We start from the raw sequence: 20,684 nt of genomic DNA on the forward strand, positions 1-20,684 counted from the left end.
ACCGTTTAAGAGGGTGTTTCGGAAGAGCGACCGTGTCACCTTGTGGTGTATTCAGCCCCCCTCTTCACAACGCGAGCAGCAGAGACGCAAAGTGGTTGGCACATCGCGAAGATGGCAGGGGGATATTGCAGGGGGGTTGGGTGAGCAAATAAAATATATGTATATATTATAAATTTATATTGTGCAGATATTTCAAATTGAATGTAAAGAGTACTTTAGGAGGACACATTGAATTGCCTGATAGTAGTGGGCAGTAAAAAACCGCAGGGGTGCTTCTTAGTACAACATGGTGGATTAAGCCTGTGGCTAAAAGTGCTCCAAAAGAGCTACTGTTATGTCCTGTCATTTTCTAACCCTCTTAATCCAGACCAAAGTCGCAGGTGCCTATCCCTATTGCGCCATAGGCCTCGAGGCTGCCATAAAACACAAACACACTGACCAAGACAGCAGCACCAATTCACCAAATCTGCTTGTTTTTGGAAGGTGGGGCTTTGCCTTTCTTGTGTCATCGCGACCCACAGTCACCACGTTGTGTCATCACCCCCACCCCCCGCCCCATCGATCGTCGACCCGGAGAGGACAGGGAGGGTCTGGAGGTTTTCCGCATTCCAGAGACTGGTCGCGACACCTCCACTGTTCTGAATCACAATTCCGCGCGACCCAACTTCAGGTATCACGTGACCATAGTTTAAGTAACGTCGGCCTATTTTATTAAAGCAGATTCATTCTAACTACCGTTTAGTAGCTGTGATGCGCCGTGATGCGCAAATTAAAAGCGATCGGACACTGATAAAGCATATTAAATGGCTGCTGTAAATGTAAACTAGCTAGATTGTTTACGGAGACAATCAATATATGAAATGAAAGTTAAGGGGGCGGGGTCTTCTCAGAAAACTATCAGTCATCGCGTGCCGTGTGTAATAGGTTTTAAATACTGATGACGCGGACGTAGAGTTTGACACTCCTGTATTAAACGTGTGTGTGTGTGTTTAACATCCATTCTTTGTCCATTTATTGTGTGATAGTATGCGTCTGTGTTTTGGGTGGGAGGCGCCTACGGTTCCAGATGGACTTTAACCGATAAAGCATTCACGGCGAGCACAGGACGTTTCTTTGATGGGGTCGCGGTCGCAGTGTTTACATGGAAGCGTGTCCCAGGTATGGCTTGGTTGAGAGGATGTCCTATAAAAATAAAACTTGGTCAGTTATGTGTTAAATGCTGTAGTGCGTTCGAGGAGCTTTAATACACGCACACTGTACGATAACGTCATGTAGCATCCCGGCCGGGGTGAAGTCCGGAGGAAGGGGGGCTGTTGAGTCTGGCAAGAAGGGCGGAGAGCGGATCTGCCGTCGAGGATATAATTAACACTAAAAGAAAATAGAATGAAAGGTACCCTGACCGTTTTTTTTGTTGGAAATGGAGGCGGGGATTTCTGGGCAGTTCAGGGGACGACGGGAAGGTGTGGGATTTAAGGATATGTGGCTCACGAGCACGGGAGTATAGGGTGGGTTCTGTGTAAGAAATCGGACTTTTTTTGCGGCATCTCTCAGGGCTGTAATAATGAGAGGTGTACAGATCACTGTACATAGTTATAGTTCAAATTTAGTGTTTGTCTTACATTCATGTTTTCTTTCTTCTTAGGCTGTTACGAGTAAAAACTGTTCTGCAATCTCTTCTCTGTCCACAGCAATCTTCCTTTTCGAACCTGTCACGGTGAGGTCGCTGCAGTAATATGCGCGTGCCTGGTGACTCGTTTTAATTCTCCGCCTCTTTCTTAAAAGGAAAAAGCCTTCGCTTTCATTTTATTTTTTGGTTCGCTTTCCCCGGACGTTGTTGATGTGACAGACGATGGCAGAGGCCAGACTGCGAGAACTTCGGGATCAGATTACATGTTCGGTGTGTCTGGAGACCTTCAAGGAGCCGGTGTCGCTCCATTGTGGACACAGTTTCTGCATGGAGTGCATTACGGATTGCTGGGACCACTCCGGAGTGTGCTACTGCCCTCACTGCAGGAAGACCTTTGCACCAAGGCCGGATCTGTGTAAAAATACTGTGCTGGCCGAAGTGGTGAACAAATTAAAAGCGACGGTAATGAGACCCACTCCACCGAAGAATTACCCAGGATCGAAAAGTGGGGTTCGCTGTGACGCCTGCACCGAAACGAAGACCAGAGCTGTGAAGTCCTGTCTGACATGCCTGGCCTCCTTCTGTGACACTCACATCCAGCTTCACTACTTGATCCCTGCCTGGAAGGAACACAAGCTGATCGACCCAAATGAAGATCTCCAAAAGAGACAATGCACAAAGCACCACAACGGCTTGGAGCTTTACTGCAGAACGGACCAGGCGGCCATCTGCATGCAGTGTGTGGTCATGGAGCACAGCAATCATGAAGTAGTGGAAATGGAGTCAGAAATCAACCAAAAACGGGTATGTCAATGTTTTCTGTACTTTACTCTCATTTTTAAATCTAACATTTTCATTTCTATTCATTTTTACAGCAGTACGTAAGTTACGCAAGTGGGGTGGCATGGTGGCACAGTTATTAGCAAGGCAGCCTTACTTAGAGCAGTTTTTCTTAAACATTTTGGGAGTGCTTAGCCATATACAAATAAAATTGTATCCGGGTACCCTTATGACAATATAAGTAAGATAATTATAAAATAATCTGTGAAAAATATATATTCATCAAGAAAATGTTTAAATGTAGTCACATACAGTATATGTTTATGCAAAAATATTGTTTCATGGTTTAAGCATAATAAATATACACATCTGTTAGCCCCTTTACAACTCCTTGGAAAAAGTGCTCTCTGCCTCGTGAAAAGTGAGGAAATGAAAAACAGTTGTCCCCTGTAGACCTGCATGTTTTTTATATGTCGTCAAGTGAAGCAAAACAAAGATTCTAAAATGGCCTGGACACATTGGCAGGTACCCCTAGAAAAGATCATCCAATAATTACATTCGAGTGATTTTTCAAACTAGCTGTTCTTTTGAATTCGTGACACAAACGTCTCCAATTGTACATTCGGCCATTCAGCCGATTTAAATAGAGACAGTTCGTCACTTGACACTTGTTTGGTGTCATCGTGTGTCCCACACTAAACATGGACCAGAGAAGTCAAAGGAGAGAGTTGTCGGAGGATGTAGAAAGAAAATGATAGACAAGCATGTGAAAGGCAAAGGCTAGAAGACCACCAGTCTCCAAGCAGCTTGAAGTTCCTATAACAACACTTGCAAATATTATTAAGAAGTTTAAGGTCCATGAGAATGTAGCCAACCTCCAGGATGCGGCCACAAGAGGAAAATTGACCGCAGAATAGCAGGATGATGGTGAGAATAGAATGGAAGACAAAAAGGCCAAGAACAACTTCCAGAGATACACAAGCTGAACTCCAAAGTCAAAGTCCATGAGTGTCCATCACACCATTGAGTGACTTTGGGCTCAATGAAAGATGACGACCCAGGAGGACTCCACTGTTGAAACAAAAGCATAAAAAAGCCAGACTGGAGTTTGCTAAATTGCATATTGACCGGCCATATTTCTTCTGGGAGAATGTCCTTTGGACGGATGAGCCAAAACTGCAGCTTTTTAGCAAATCACATCAGGTTTATGTCCACAGATATTAAAATGAAGTCCCACCACCTCTACATTCACTCCCTGAGCAGTAAGTGGACATGGAGGCTCTTTGGTGTGGTGATGTTCAGGGAGCACATGGCGGTATGTGGCCATACATGTGTCACGGTGTAAACTGTCCATTGAGACGAAGATCATTCTTCAAAGGCCAGCGGTGCGAAAGACAGAAAAGCCTTACAGTTTTAAATGTCTAGATCAGGGGTCCTGGAGGACTCCAGTGGCTGCAGGTTTTCATTCTGTTTTCTTAATTAGTGACCTGTTTGTGCTGCTATTTGGCTTGCTCTTGAAGACTCAGACCCTTTAATTATTTCTTTTTCCTTAATTAGCAGCCAAACAATAACGAGATACAAAATGAACCAAAAAAACTGTGTTCATCATACAATATCTGAAAATAAAGAAAGGTGGAGGTCTCTGGAATACTTTTCTGCTCGGATCCCCAAAACATTTGAAGTGCAAAGAGAAAATCAACAATTTTGGGAAATGTCTGCTATTGCACGACGAGAGCAGCAACAAGCCATTAACAAGAAGAATCGGCGCCTAATTAAGCAACTGGTTGGAGTGAAATTGGTTGGAGTCTGAGGCCCTGACTTAGTTGGTCTTCTGTTGGCTCACTCACTTCACATTTCATTTCTGTTTAAGGGAAGAAATGAAGCAATTCAGATGAACGAAGAAGAAATTCCAGGAAACAAATCTTAAAAAAGCAAGTCTATTAGAATGAAAGGAAAAGGAGTTAATTAGCAGGAAAAACAGGTTACTAATTAAGAAAATGGTTAGTATGAAAACCTGCAGCCACTGCAGCACTCCAGGACTGGAGTTGAAAACCCCTGGTATAGATTTTATGACAGTTTTAATGACATTAATTGGGTAATTTTAAGTTTTTGTTTATTGGGATACAGGATTTACAATTATCCAGTTATTTTCCTGAAATGCAAAGCTCATTAAAAACTATTTCTCGGAGTTGTGTTATGGAGGGATGAGCGAGACCTGATACATTTGTTAGTAGGTTGGTCACACACACACCCACACACACACACACACGCGCACACACACACAGATGGTAGTCACACAGCTATCTATGAGTGGTGCTTAACTGCCTGTCACTGTGTAGCATTCCACCTAAGACCCCATCCACCCAAGTATGAATGAGTGACTCCTACTATGGCCATCACTCCTCCATAATCCTCACTATCTTTAGCATTAACAACTGACGGACATCCCCGAGACACACAAAGGCTCGTAAACCTTTTGGTTATATGCCACTTGCCAGCCAACACATTGTCTTAGTTCTACCACACTTGTACTTCCTATTGAAGTGCGACCTCTTGGTCTTAATATTGTTTCAGGGTTGAGCAAATGGTAATCTCTCCTGCACCAGGTGCCCAAATAAAGTTGTACCTCTGGTCACAACTGTAATTCATTCCAAAACTTTGGACACAACCAGAACATATTTTCCCCATAAGATTGTATGTAAATACAATTGATCCGTTCCAGACCGTACGAACTGTATGTAGATATATATATTTTTTAAGCACAAAAACAGTTAATTATATCATAGAATGCACAGTGTAATAGTAAACTAAATGTAAAAACATTGAATAACACTGAGAAGACCTTGAACAACAGAGAAAACTAACATTGTAAGAGTCTGCTCTAGACGCTTACGAGCCGCTCGCTGTAAACACCTTTTTTATGAGTTTTAAGCACAGGGGGAAAAAAATTAAATGGCACTTCTCTTGCAAAACTTTTTAAACCATCCTCTACTGGCTTTAAATTCCTCACCTTCGCCATTAAAAGAAGGATTTTTTTTCAGCAAATCGACATGAATCTTCTTGGCTTTCTCACATAACATCGCCTCACTTATGCTATCCCCTGCAAGTTGATTCTCATTCAACCACCCTAGCAACAGTTTTTCCACCTCTTCCAGCACTTGAGGCCTCTGCTTGGTTAACACTGTAACTCCTTTTGCAACATCAGCTGCTTTGTTAGACCCTGTATACGCAAACAAAAGAAAATGGGAAGCAGAGAATTGGAGATCATTGGCGCGTCCGAATGTGCGTAGGGAAACTGGCCACCAGTGTTTTTCTTCGCCATCAGAGCGTGTGGTCGTTAACAGATGCAAAATTTTGGCAAACTTTTTGATCGTAACCTGAGTTGTACGTGTTCGGAAACGTTCGTGAGCAGAGGTTCTACTGTGCTTGCTTTGTTACTTCAATCATTCTAAAGATAAATTATAGAAACGTAAAGACAGTGTGGTATTTATTAAAATATAAAAGTGCAAATAAAAGAAAATGTATGAAAATAAAGCAGATAGCAAAGTCTGCATACTGTACTGTATGTCGTCTTACAAAGCTTATTGAAAATCAGCAACTGCAAGAGTGGATGTTGTCCCGGGTAGCATTTTGATTCAGCAGTCGACATGATGCCTAAGTTATGTTCTCCGACAATCCGACGTAATGGTCTCTCTTTTTTTTGTTGTGTCTCAGTTTCTAACGTCGCTTCCTTTATTGTTGCGTTCTCAGTCCTTTGGGTGGGCCATTCTTTAGGGTGAATTGACACATGGGCTCCAGAACATGTGACGTCACACGTATGATTGCCTAGCTATCCTGGTGATGGATGGCTCTACCTAAAAGCGGTGATTTAGTGTTTTTTTTTTTTTTGTCGTCTGTTCTTTTTACCATTAAATCATAAAACATGTCTGACCATTTTCCACTAAATGCACCATAAACTCCTTAGATAACAAAACCGTTGCATTAAAGTTATAAATTGCTCGTACATTACAGAAAGAATTTACAAATTATTTGGGTCATACTGTAAGTTATTACTCCACAAAAATGTAAATTGCCTCTGTAAATTAGTTATTTTAAGGGTTCTATAAATTCCCTTTTAAACGAGTTCCTTTATAGTTCAGTATTGTTCATTTGAGCAAAATTAATATAAGCAGTCTGCAGTTTTGTTCTCCAGGCCTGGATGAATACTTGTTATTTTCACATCTTTTTTCCCTTTTTTGTTTCTACCAGAAAAAGCTGGAATGGATGTTGGAAGACTTCCAGAAGAAAGTCCAGCAAAGACTAAACAAAATGGAAGAGATCAGACGGGCCGTGAGCCTCATTAAGGTGAGATGTAATAAAAAATGTTTAATATAAAAAACGGAATTAAAGTAAATGCTAAGATCTGTGCGCACCTCGGAGCAATCTGATTGGTCAGTTTGGCTTTGGTGACGCGATTGAAGGTGTGAGGGAGTGAGAGGCACAATCCTTCTATATTAAAGCGGTTGGGATTTTCCTTCCGTCCCGTGAGTGCTACGCAGGCGTGGAGTTTCACATACGCCTGTCCATTTTGCAATGCACGATGGGATTTGTAGTTTCGTTTTTCCAGGTAAAAGATGATTTTCTACTCCAGATGGTGCGATATCTTCTTCTTTCTTACTATATAAAAGCGGTCGGGATTGTCCTTCTGTCCCGTGAGTGGAAAGCGTAGCGGTATTCCGCTTATCACAGACTTACAACTTGCAGCTTGCATGCAAGCGACATGATGTGAGCAGAGTTCTGGTGCTCCCATCGTTCCCTTGCTTTTGTGCGCGATGCACTGGAAAAATAGACAAAATTATGTGTCTGGAAGTAATTAATGTTGATGGAGTACAAATGCCCCACCGCGTAGTAAATATCAGGGGGGTTCAAAAGGGCAACCTCCATATAGAAAAAAAGTTTAAATTTCATCACAATAATAACAGAAACTACGAGTATTAAAGTAATACCGCTCAAATGCAATATAACCAAATTAATGAGTTTGTATAAAATATCAAATTGATCTACATATTGAATTGCCTTAAGAAGTGGTCAACTTAAAAGTCGGTCGCCTTAAAAGGCGGGTCAGCCTAGTAATGAATAAAAGTGTAGGAGGCACGCAGGGAGTCGCCTTTAAAGACGGAAAGTGTATAAAAGCTGACAAGCGGATTGAGAAAGGCTCCATAAAAATAACAAAGTCTGAGAAGCAGGCTTGATGGGAATTCACTCGACAGGGGGAGCGCCGGTCAAGAGAGGTTCAGACACATGCGGATACCGAGGAAAGGAGCTGAAGGTACAGATGAGGCAAGAAATATCAAATATTTTCACATTTATTAGACTGTCTTTGACAGATAACGGGGCAAATTGAATAGAAAGAGAGAGCTAACATTAAAGGCACAGTTCCAAAATAAAGGGTTAACATGCACAAGCCTCAACAAAAGTTGGCACATACATTATTGAACCGGCTTGTTCTGCGTCAGAGCTGTGTGCGACCAAAGCCTGTGCAGGCTGCTGCTGCTTCTTCAGTATTCACCTTCTCCACTTTATTGTGCCTTCATTTCTTGGTATGATTTACCATCTTTCAGTTAATAAAGCATGTCTTGCTTTGACCTTCTTTCTGATTTCTTTCCCTCCAGTGTATCCTCCAACACTGTTTTCAATAGTCCATTCTCCTCCCAGTACACATCCCATCCAGTTTTGTTGCCTTCTTCTCACTGTTTCTTACATTCTCCCTTCTTCACCAGTCCCTTCCAGCACTGTTTCATTAGATGATTTATCTATCCAACTGTTCATTTCCATCTTTCTCCATGGGTACATTTCAAATTGTTAAGACTAGGAGTCCAAAGACACGCAAGTCCCAAAAAGTGGCAAAAGCACTTCTAATAATTGCCCACTAGAGGGGGATATACTGCCAAACCCCAGCTACTGTGTATACTCGCGGATTAGTTCTCCTGCAGATAAGTCGGGCCTTGATTTTACAGTATAATTTCTGATATTTTATAATGTCGGTCATATAAATCGAATGCAGAAAACTCATGCTATTGGTCAAAGATATTATGAAATGCTAACACCCACCTGAGAGAGTAACCACAGAGCACACAGCCTTTTTTTTCTATGTATCGTGCCTACTTGACCACACGGCAATACCCGAACTATTCCAAAGTGACGTTTGCACTGATTTGTGTTTTTTTGTATCTCACACCCTCATACACCTTTATCGTAAGAGCATCCCTTATCTACGATGGAGCGTTTTGATCAGAAGAAAATTTGAAGCTGGTTTTACATTAAAAGTCATTGAAGTAGTGAAAGAAATTGGTAACTGTGCTGCTGCAACAAAATTCGATATGTATGAGAAACTGATTATAGATTGGAGTAGGCAAGAAGATGTAAAAAAAAAAAAAAAATGTCGCATTTTTGAATGGGCATATAAGTCGGGGTCTGATTTTATGATCGATTTTTATGGGTTTCAAGACCCGACTTACATGCGAGTATATACGGTAGATAAAACTGGAAAATGGAAACTTCGTATTCTTCACAAAAATGCTCTGTCACACAGTGGAGCTCAGGAGAGCACAATGGAAAAATGGAGTGGCCTAAAGGTGATCCAAGGCGAACACATTGTTTTACAAAGAATTTGTTCCGTGAAGGGATTTTTTTTGCAGGTGAAGTTGGTTCATTGGGCTTGGAAAAGGTTCCTAATGTGTGGATGAAGTCTAGTAGGCAAACACAGTCCCAAAAGAGAATTCCAAGGCAAAGTCAAAAAAACAGAGCGCAGAGGACAAAAATCCAGAGAAATTAAAAAGCACAAAAAAACAGTAGAACTTACCAAACTTCGAAGGCACATAGGCAGCTCCTGATTGGCAGGTGGCCCTGCTCCCCTACCACCCACAATGCACATGGAACATAGCCGAGACACTGAAACTTAAAAAACAAATAAACTTAATACATGCAAAAGAACCAAACATGGAGAATGACATAAATCATGACCGTGATTCCCAATGAAGGGAGGAACCCTGGCTGAGCCGTGACACAAACACTTCCAGTTTATTTATATCCCCTTTCCTCGTTGTCCATGTCTCTGCTCCATACAATGCAACACTCCAGATTACAGTTTTTAGTATTCTTTTCTTCAGTGCTCTGTCCATTCTCCTTGTTAGAAATTTTCGTTTTGCACCGGCTGCTTTTCCCACTGCTAAATGCATTTTTATTTCGTTTTACACTTTCTTGATCCGTTGACAGCACACTTCCCAAATATTTAAAGCTGTCCAGTTCTTCCAAAACGTGCTCTCCAATATTTTATTATTACTGATTTCATTGTTCTTTCCTTCGATATACACATTACTTTTGTTTTATGTTGATCTTCATTCCATACATCTTGTATGTGTAATCTAATTTGTTCATTTGTTTCTGTAGTCCTTGCTCACTGCTTGATATTGCTTTATCATCTGCAAATCTTGCTGATCCTCCTTCAGCTTTCAGCTCAGACTCATTATTTGTCAGTGCTTCTTTAATTATTCTCTCAACACAGATGTGAGTAAACTGAGTAAATCTGCTAGACATATTCAGAGACATAGGAGTAGATGGACAGGCACAGTAGACTAAGTAGGAACCTATACAAGAACCAGTCAGCACAAGTAAGAATCACATGTGGACTAACAGAGGCCTGTCAAATTGGAAGAGGTAAAAGACAGGGGTGGGCACTGTGATGGCTTGGGTCGACTCCACACTCCCTAGTAGCTTCTGGAACCGCTAATAACATACCACTGGGAGGATGAGGACATACACAGTCAGCAAGAGGGAGCCCTCTTGAGCAATGGATCACTCCTGCCGAGTGTCCTGGAGGTAGCAGCCCCTTTGATGGTCTCCATGCACTCCTCCTCAGGGCTCTCTACCTGCAGGGCCGTCTTCACCCATGGGCACGCTGGGCAGTTGCCTGGGGGCCCCATGCTAATCTATGTATGTTGTGACTTGCTGAGTGGTTGTGTAGGTAGGAGCCCCAGTGCACTGCTTTGCCCAGGGGCCTATAATTAAGATGGCCCTGTCTACCTCCTCTCTACTGCATGCAGGCTTCTCCCAATCCTGCTGTCTCTGACGCCCTTTCCTTTAACTTCCATCTCTTTCCTCGTCATGGTCTCATTCCTGCCATTGTTCTTTACTCCTTCTCCTCTTGCACTTCGGCTCCCTTTTAAAACCCTGTGGGACACAGGTGCGACAGTCATGACTTGCATGAATGCAGAATTGTATGCTTCTACATCTGCCTCCAGAGCCACTCTACCACACTGTATATTATTAATTTATCCAATCATCTAAAATGCACATGCCACATACCTGCTATATCTCAGTAACTCTAACCAATCCTGTTTAACATCTGCGTTGAGAGAATTAAAGAAACTCTGACAAACAATGCAGGCTGCCTCAGGCCTGAATTATCATTAGTTAGTTAGTGGAACTCACCCAGTTCATTATGGGTTGGCCTACTCTCATACGTTAAGCTTAGAAAAGACGCACAAGCACACAGAACCCATCCACTTAAACATTAAGAGTGATCAAACCACCTCCACCTGAACACCAGCAAAACCAAGGAGCTGGTGGTGGATTTTAAGAGGCCCAGGCCCCTCACGGACCCCGTGATCATCAGAGGTGACTGTGTGCAGAGGGTGCAGACCTATAAATACCTGGGAGTGCAGCTGGATAATAAATTGGACTGGACTGCCAATACTGATGCTCTGTGTAAGAAAGGACAGAGTCGACTATACTTCCTTAGAAGGCTGGCATCCTTCTACATCTGAAAAAAGATGCTGCAGATGTTCTATCAGATGGTTGTGGCGAGAGCCCTCTTTTACGTGGTGGTGTGCTGGGGAGGCAGCATAAAGAAGAGGGACACCTCACACCTGGACAAACTGGTGAGGAAGGCAGGCTCTATTGTAGGCACAGAGCTGGACAGTTTGACATCACGGGCACTGAGCAGGCTCCTGTCAATCATGGAGAATCCACTGCATCCACTGAACAGGATCATCTCCAGATTGAGGAGCAGCTTCAGTGACAGACTGAGGAGATCATTCCTCCCCCATGCTATGTAACTCTTCAGTTCCATCTCGGGGTGCGTTAACATTATACAAAGTTATTGTCTGTTATACCTGCATTTTTATCACTCTTTAATTTACTATTGTTTTTTATCAGTATGCTGCTGCTGGATTATGTAATTTTCCCCTTGGGATTAATAAAGTATCTACTTACCTACCTACCTACCTACCTACCTACCTACCTACCTAATCCTAACTTAACCTAATCTAACCTTATATACCTACCTACCTACCTACCTAATCCTAACTTAACCTAACCTAATCTTATATACCTACCTACCTACCTACCTACCTACCTACCTAGAGCACCCACCCAGGGAGATATCTACCATCCGTCCGTCTGCTTCAAAGGTGTGCTGGGCAATGTTCCATGGCTTTATACTCTTCCTTCATGTGCAGGCCCCCACTTCGGTGTATCATGCCATTCCCAAACAAGGCACAGAGGGTACAGTTTCATGCTGACTTTGACACACAGAAATGCCCATTTTGCAGTTGTCCCTGTCTTGTCTTCTAATGCTCGCCTAGCAGTTCTTATATGGTGAACTCCTGTGTGCTAAATCTGTCCTTGTGTTAGCTGTACATATGAGTAGAAAGAAAAGTGGATTTCTAAAATATTTTTGTACAGAGAATAGTTACATATTAAACTTAATATACTTATTACAGCATCTACTGATTAAAAATGCTTATGCGCAAAATACAATGAAGCCATTTTCTTTTTCCAATTAGGTATCTGCAGAGAGGGAGATGCAGGAAATTGAGAAGGTCTTCACAGATCTGATTGGCTGCATTGAGGAAACATGCAAGAAATTGACAAATCAGATTAGAGAGCAAAAGGAGAGAGATGTGCAAAAGGCAAATGAAGTCACAGAGCAACTGGAGAAGGAGATGGCAGAGTTGATGAAAAGAAACGCCGTGCTGACTGAGCTCTTAACGACAGAGGACGACAGTCATTTCCTACAGGTAAGTGTTGGTACCCTAGCTTCTCACAGCAGTCTGATATAGTAAATGAGACCCCTCAGGCAAAAGGTCACTGGCTTGGTTTATATGACCATTTGCTTTATATTTTAGTGTTACATTTTTTGTAATACTTTAGAACAGTTGTGGCGAGAACAGGCCTTTCAGCCAAACAACATTCGCCTAGATTGTCCAAAATAACATCAAGTCAAGATTTGAATGTCTCTAACGTACTATTCTCCACCACATTATTTGTTCATTTTTTCCATGTGTCTAATGTTCAACATTTGTGCAAAATCTGCCTTTAGCAAGCTTTCAGCTGTGTCCCCGTATTCTTGTTGCAGAATTGTTTTTAAAGTAACAACAGGGAATCCCCCTGTACTAATTCCTTTCATAATTTTAAACACTTCAGCCATGTCACCTCTTAATCTCTGATGTCTGAACTCAAAAAGGTTCAACTCCTTCAATCCCTCTTCAAAGCTCAAACCTCATAGTCCCAGAATCAGCCTTGGTGTCTCCTCTGGACTTTCTCTAGCTTTTTTTGTAATAAGCAGACCAAAACTGAACACGATACTAAAGGTGTGGCTCACTCGTGCGTTTTTTAACTTAAGCGTAATTTCTCTTGACTTGCACTCCACACATTGTGTTTTACAACCAAACATCCAATTATCTTTTTTGATCACCTCTGTCTTGATGTGAATAGTGATGCATCCACAAAGACTCCCAGGTCCTCCTCTTCAGCAGTACTTTCAAGCGTCATACCTCCTGTTGTGTGTTTAAATCTACCATGTTTACATCCTACACTTATTTTCCATTTACTTACGTTAAACTTCACCTGCCACAAATCTGCCCAAGGTTGTATGCTGTCCAAGTCCTGCTAACAGTTGAGCTAATCCTACATTATCTATTCTTACCAAACTAAGTGGATCATTGGCAAAGTTAACTAGCTTATTGATTTTATTCCTGTCAAGTTTATGTACCTTAAAAAGAGCAACGACCACAGCACTGATCTCTGAGGGTCGCCACTTTTAACATCACCTAATTCTAGATAAAGCTCCCCTCACCATAACCCCTTGCCTCCTGTGTTTGAGCCAGTTTTGTTCCCACCTACAGCTTGCGCCCTTAACTCCCACTTCCTTTCGTTTGAGAAAATTTACATATATGCATATATCGTCTACATATTTTTAAATCAATTGCTTAATCTGTCTATTTATATTGTGACAAGTGACACCCCCAACACCCCCCAACTGCTCTGTGTCCCGAAACTCTGTTAAAGTAAGTTCACAGGTTCACCGTGTGTCGTGTCTGTCACCCGGTGGTTGATGTAGGAAACATTTTAAATTGGCCGCTGACCATCCCGTGTGCTCACTTTGTCTCCTCTCTTGTGCAGGAAGGCTATCTGTTCTTTTAATCTGAGAAGGGAGCTAATGCAGGACTGCATGTATGTGTGCTTAAGTGACAGCTTCTGTCTGAGTAAATGCCCTGAGAATGTTCCCGTTGTGGAAATCAGGGATGCATAGGGCCACCCTAACCTGACACAGCACAGGACTTTATTGCTCTTCTTTGTGAGAACAGCTCAACTTCACCTCCCACCATTACAACACTGATCTAAATTACAGTTCAATACACAACAGGTCGTCTTCTGCCACTTTCCACCACTATTCTCTCTCTGGCAAGCTCCGTCCTCTTCCACTCGACTTTTGCTTCCCATTAGCAGTGGCTGGCTCTTTAAAGCAGATCCTGGGAGTGTTCCAGGTGCTTCATCAGTATTACCTGGAATCACTCCTAGGTGTGATGGAAATCCGCTGCCAGACTCTGTAGCTCCCTCTGGTGGCCCCCACGGAAACCAACAGGGCTGCATCAAACTCTCACTCCGAGTCAGCACTGCAGGAACCCGTGGTGCCATATCCACCCAGGAGGGCTACCCTCTAGTGTCCCAGGGGAGGTAGTGCCTCGTAGGTGTTCTCTCCCCTGGTCCTTCCATCCAATTTGCGTCTTGGCCAGACAATTTCAGTGGCTGTCCGTCACACCATCTTCACAACAATAAAGCCGATTTTCTCAGAAACCTGGACTCACTTCCTTGTCTCGTGTAAGTCTGTGACCCACATCTCACAATATATATAAAATGCTAAGAGTTGTTGGTCTGTCACGCAACAAATTCGCAAAGCACCTTGCCTCGAACCTTAGTTGTGGTCTTACAAAAGAGAGTGCACTGTGATACACATAACGTGAACCATGGTTTGGACATGCAGCCATGTAATTGGGCTTTGGGACCTTCTCACAGCCGCATGTGCTGACAGTGCAGCACATTGCACACGTTAATCAGGAGTGTGTCAAGTACACACAATTATACCGGGTATACCTGAGACAGTTGCTTTTCATTTCATCATTTACAAGGAGCCATACAGCACTTTTTTTAATGAGCTGCAAGGGTACCAAGAAATTTATCCGCATCTGTATGTAATCACACAGTGCATAAGACAATAAATCGATAAATGTAAATAGTGTATGGAATTAATTTATTTGGACCATTTAAACACCAAAGGTAGGCAGTGAATATTACCATTAAATTGCTGTTATGTCAAAGCTCAAACAAATGGATTGAGTAAAACAATTGAATTCCCCGTGTGAAGTTTTCAGTTGGAGAAAGCGTTATGGAATTTTCATTATATATATCATTTTGTAGCCACATCCATCCATCCATTATCCAACCCGCTATATCCTAACTACAGGGTCACTGGGGTCTGCTGGAGCCAATCCCAGTCAACACAGTGTGCAAGGCAGGAAACAAACCCCGGGCAGGGCGCCAACCCACCACAGGGCACACATACACAGACACCAAGCACAATTTAGGGTCGCCAGTGCACCTAACCGGCAGACACGGGGAGAACATGCAAACTCCACGCAGGGAGGACCTGGGAAGTGAACCCAGGTCTCCTAACTGCGAGAGCAGCAGTGCTACCACTACACCACCGTGCTGCCCTTTTGTAGCCACAGCAATAGTAAAACAAAAAAAAAAAAGAATTCATTGGTGGTCCGGGAAACACTGGAATCTGACCAGGGCATGTAATGTGAGACCGGATAATTTTTAAAATAAAGATGGGAACTGCTAAGGATGGGAATAGCCTCTCAATGTCCCTGTCCTCTTCTGTCCATGCAGACTTTCTCCTCCCTCTCTTCTATTCCTGAAGATGAAGATTTGCTGAACATCGTGATCCCCACAACCTTTTCTTCTGCGGGCTTGAAGATGGAGCTGTCCAGTCTGAAAGAACGCCTGAAGAAAATAAGCCAACAGAAAATTGAGGAATTCACTCCTGCAGGTAGAGTATCATCAGTTCATGTGGTGCAGGCAGAGGACGAGAAAGACGAGATAAACATTAACCAGAAATCCAGCGGCAAGGCCCGAGGACAGGGCCTCTTTCTTATTATGTATCATTCAGTCTTTTTTTGTAATGAGACGTCAAGTAAAATGACACCTATTATTGGCTAACTAAAAAGATTACAATATGCAAGCTTTCAAGGCAACTCAGGCCCCTTCAGGCAAAATGTAATGATTACAGGGGGTCCAGAGGTGCCTCGAAAGCTTGCATATTGTAATCTTTTTAGTTAGCCAATAATAGGTGTCATTTTACTTGACGTCTCATTACATCAATAATGGCTGAGATTGTCATTATTTTTTTTTATCCATTTAACAGAAATTCACATTTCAAACCACAATGTGTTCTTTTCCTTTAACAGAAATTCGCATTTCAAACCAAAATGTGTTCTTTTCCTTTTCTTTCAGGTCACAATGCTCCAGATTACATCCTTCAGTCTCCAGCACCTCAGAGCAGAGAGGAGTTCTTACAATGTGAGATATTGTTTTCCTTTTACATCAGATTTTCAGTGTGGTAGTCAGCAATCCTTACTTGTAACTGTAGAGCAGGGGTCTCCAACACGTCGCTCGCGAGCTAACGGTAGCTTGCAGCCCCTTTCCAAGTAGCTCGCCAAAGGGTTAATGAATCCTACATAAATTTGAAAACTTCATTAGTCAAATCTTTCCAAAAAATCATATCACGATCAACAATCTGAATTGCAATCTATCTTTTCAATGTGGCATACACTTAAGAGAATATGCGGACTCAAACTCATCAAGACCTAAGTAATACTTTATTTTAAATATCAAACAAAGCTGAATTCAATTGTTCTCTCGTTCGCTGGCTAAGCGGAGTTAAGGAACACGGCCCGAAGCTGGCGAGTGAGTGAGGAAGGCCCCCAGCCCGCTACATGGATCTCGGATTTGTGCAAATAAATCGGTCCCGCAAGTGAACTATGATGCATAGCAAAATGAGAGAAGTTGCAAAATCATCTCGAATTTTCAAGAAAATTTTAGAAAAACCTGATCTAAACCCGTTAAGTATTTCTCTTGTGAAAAGCAGACATACAGACAGAGAGATATAGGATTTTATAAATTATATATTAGTAAACCTTCAAAATAATGTGCAGTTAAAGTCTCAACATTCTCTGCATTTCTGAAGTTTAGTAGAGCCAAATAACTATAAGAATCTTCACCAAGCAGCTCTGAAAATGTCTGCTTTGTTTGGGTCTCCATACCTCTGTGAGTCTGACATGAATGTCATGAGATCAAAGTTCAGAGCAAGACTGACAGACGAACATTCAAATGACTCCATAAGAGCGAACCTCAGTGGCTCCACTCCTCCAGACACCTCAGTGCCAGTCATCTGACTAACTAAAAAACACAAATTACATGCAACTGGACATGTGAATAAAGTGACACAGTGACATGTGACAGAATGACAAATGAATAAGTCATATCTGTGTATTTGGAATTGCATTGTTTTGTTTTGACAGCATTCATGTTTTAATTCAATAGTGTGAGATACACTAGAAATGCATACAGACATACAAAATGCACTTGGAGGTGAACTAAATATTTTTTGTGATGTTTTAATGCAAATGTGGGTTGTGGACACAAATATTTTGTTAATGTTAGGCAAAACCATCTTATTCAGTTTATTAGGGTTGAAATAAGCTATGAGAATAAACGTTAGAAAACATGAGTAGCTCTCGGCCATTTTCATTTTGTAAAAGTAGCTCTCGGGGGAAAGGTTAGAAACCCCTGCTCTAGAGTCTTGGGTTCAAATACCAGTACAAGTACTGTCTGTGGAGTCTGTATGTTCTTCCTATGTTCCTTAGTTTTTTCTCTCAGGTTCTTAGACTTCTACCCACATCCCAAAACTAGCCCAATTAGGTTAAATGATGACTCTATACTAATGTTTAGTGCTGGGCAACAATTAAAATATTTTAAACGTGATTAATTGCAATCACAACAATCATATTGTTATGCACAAAATTCAATAATGAACTCAAAAGTAGTGTATTGCATGTACTTTGGTTTGCAAACACTTTAAACAGCAGTATTCCCATAGCAGCAGTTAAAATATTTCTTGTAAATCTCAACTTAAACATTAATGTAATTAAATCAAATATAAAACCAAAGGTATTTGCTACTGCCAGGGCATTAACATTTTATATAGTTTGTTATAGAAAAATAAGTTACCCTCTGAGTCCAGAGCCACGATCACAACATTATAGCAGGCACCTTCCGAGCAAAGGCAAGTTCACTTTTCTAAATCTGATTTCTTTTTTTATCTGAACAGATACCAGCAGAAACATTTTCTTTTATCAGGGAGCAGCATAAACAGTCTATGTTCAGTAGCAACTCTTTGAGGGCTAATATTTTTTCCAAAACACTTAGCAATGGTTTCACACATAAATCAACATAAAACGTTTGTTGCTGCCTGCTATGCCTGCTGTCGGCACCTGTTTGCAGTTTGCTGCATGGGGCGGCGGCTCGACAGCTCACAGGATAGCACGGCCTGGCTGTCTTTGTGAGATGGGTGCACGGGGGTGGCAGTTGCAGTGAGACGCAATATGGTTTGTACCTCCTGTCGTGGTAAGTGTCTGTCCCCCCAGGCCAGCGTTGCCATCGGTGCATCAGCTACACGAACGTGTTCAGCACCACGATCAGCTGGGGACTGATCAGCTGATACCAATACCTACATCTCCAGATCACTTGCATCAAAATCGGAGTCTGACAAATCAGAGTCTGGTTCAGTGATAATACGAAAAAAGTCATCCATGGGTCATTTTGCTTTGAGTATTCACTTTGGTGTCTCTCCACATTCCATTTTCGAAGCTGTTTGCTCTTCGCTACTCATACACAAGCAGGGAATCGAGGTCAAAGCAACAAAGTTAATCTTCCTTCTTGCAAAAGCGTAACAAAAAGCGCTGTAACAAGAAGATCACTGATCTCTATCGGTCGCTAGTGAGATTGAGGCTTTCAAAATAATAATAATAATAATAACAAAAATAATAATAATAACAAAATAAAAAAAACAAACAATCACAAAAATGAGCGATAAAATAATTGTCGGCGTTAATTAATGAATGCGTTAACGTGATAATAACACGTTAACTTGCCCAGCCCTGCTAATGTTTTGTGTGCATCAGTGTGTTGTATATTGTAATGGTGTAAGTGCATTCTGAAAATGCATAGTTAGGCTTGAAAGTACATCTCATGGATATCGAAATATGAAAAGTATGTGTGAATGGCAGCATATCAGTTCCCCAGGCAGCACTGAAAGGAATGACAAGCTGAAACTTACATCAGCCCAATTACAAGCGATTCTGATCACTGTGACAGCAGGGATCGCTGTTGACCCCTGAACCCGCAGACAACACGCCAAAACACCAGGTAAAAAGTCCCAATAATGAATTTATTTATACAATAATGTGCACAAAGCACCTACACCTTCACTATACACAGTGATAAATCAATAATAAACGCTAATCAATACAATAAACACTCCTCCTCGCCACCCAGCAGCTCCATCACACTTTTCCCAACTCCGGCTCAGTCTACTGGGTTTCCCACAGTCCTTTAAATAGTCCTTGACCCGGAAGTGCTTCTTTCCTTCAGTCCATGTAATTCCCTAGCACTTCCGGGTCAGATAAAAACTCCTTTTTCTTCAGCCCGGAAGTACTTCATTTCTTCCGTCCCCGTGACTAGGGAGTACTTCCGGGCTATATGGACTATATGGAATACAATTCCCTGTGCCTCTCTGCAGCATCCCCGGCGGCCCCCACGGTATCCAACAGGGCTGTGAAGTAAAACTCCAATGTCCGTGATGCCCCTCCATGTTGCAGGGAGGACTCCATCTAGCGGTGTGGGGGTATTGGCCGGGATAAACTGCCGGCCATATATCACATCACATACAACAAGGAGTTGGCGATACTTTGATACAGTCCCAGACCGAAGATTACTTCTAAAACCAGAAAACCAAAAGCCATAGGAGTCCTCAATGGTTCAGCTTGAGAACTATTGTCCTATACGATATGGTGTAAGAGGTACCATCACCACCGAAGACAGCCATTGCTGCACATCTATAAATATTCTGTACGGCTCCTTTAGCACCGCCATCTCCTTATGTGGGCGGCATGGTGGCGCAGTGGTGGCACTGCTGTCTTGCAGTAAGGAGACCTGGGTTCGCTTCCTGGGTCCTCCCTGCATGGAGTTTGCATGTTCTCCCTTTGTCTGTTTGGGTTTGAAGTGCTACCACTGCGCCACCGTGCCGCCCATTGACCAATAATAAAATAAATATAATCTGAGTACTTATGGTGGCAACACTTTAGTTTAGGAACTGCAAAAATGCAACTCTTACACGATTACTGTTTTGGTGATAATACTATTACAAAGCATCAGTAAAATGCTTATATTTCTATAGAATACAGCCTACTAAAATAACTTTGGAACAGTCCAAAGGGGCTTAAGTGAGACATCGGTCTCTTGAAATTTAATACTTCATTAGAAGACCTGTGAATTCTTCACTAATTTTCCCAGCATATCAGATTCCACACTACATGGAGATGCTTTACTGATGCTTTATAACCATAATCAAGACTAAAAGAACCCTTTAAAGGTCTTGTTGCCTAAGAGTTCATGAATAATAGATGCATATTTGCAGTACTCAAACTAAAGTGTTACCCACATGGCAAAAGAAAATACGATTTGAGTATGCATGCAGCACTTCTACTGGTTGTCACTTTGAATTATGGCCAATGTGTTCTCAAGTCAGAGGATTTCAGGGCCTACTGCCAAGCCTGCTGCTACATCACACATTTGGCACCCTTTTGTGCGGAGCATCATTTGTTAAAAGCCATGA

The 20,684-nt window shown here is 42.1% G+C and overlaps 1 protein-coding gene across 4 annotated transcripts; it reads left to right on the forward strand.

Annotated features, from left to right (window-relative positions):
- The first annotated feature begins 571 nt into the window (after positions 1 to 571).
- Positions 572 to 16,406, forward strand: LOC120519494 (E3 ubiquitin/ISG15 ligase TRIM25-like). Of its 4 annotated transcripts, none has more exons than XM_039742485.1 (6): positions 572 to 670; positions 1,643 to 2,431; positions 6,656 to 6,751; positions 12,232 to 12,465; positions 15,620 to 15,779; positions 16,244 to 16,406. In XM_039742485.1, the coding sequence occupies exons 2-6, from the start codon at positions 1,850 to 1,852 to the stop codon at positions 16,351 to 16,353; spliced, it is 1,182 nt and encodes a 393-aa protein (XP_039598419.1). In that variant the 5' UTR covers positions 572 to 670; positions 1,643 to 1,849; the 3' UTR covers positions 16,354 to 16,406. The 4 variants fall into 4 exon arrangements, with proteins under 4 accessions (XP_039598419.1, XP_039598421.1, XP_039598418.1 ...); XM_039742487.1 differs by having other exon boundaries at positions 579 to 670; positions 1,689 to 2,431; XM_039742484.1 differs by lacking the exon at positions 572 to 670 and adding an exon at positions 952 to 1,158.
- The last annotated feature ends 4,278 nt before the right edge of the window (positions 16,407 to 20,684 follow it).

The sequence above is a fragment of the Polypterus senegalus genome, unplaced genomic scaffold (assembly GCF_016835505.1).
Source record: "Polypterus senegalus isolate Bchr_013 unplaced genomic scaffold, ASM1683550v1 scaffold_1905, whole genome shotgun sequence".
NCBI lineage: Eukaryota > Metazoa > Chordata > Cladistia > Polypteriformes > Polypteridae > Polypterus > Polypterus senegalus.

Coding starts and splice junctions, on each gene's coding strand:
- LOC120519494 (XM_039742485.1), top strand. CDS start 1,850: ATGGCAGAGGCCAGACTGCGAGAACTTCGGGATCAGATTACATGTTCG. Junction 2,432..6,655: donor CAGAAATCAACCAAAAACGG/GTATGTCAATGT, acceptor TGTTTCTACCAG/AAAAAGCTGGAATGGATGTT. Junction 12,466..15,619: donor ACGACAGTCATTTCCTACAG/GTAAGTGTTGGT, acceptor CTGTCCATGCAG/ACTTTCTCCTCCCTCTCTTC.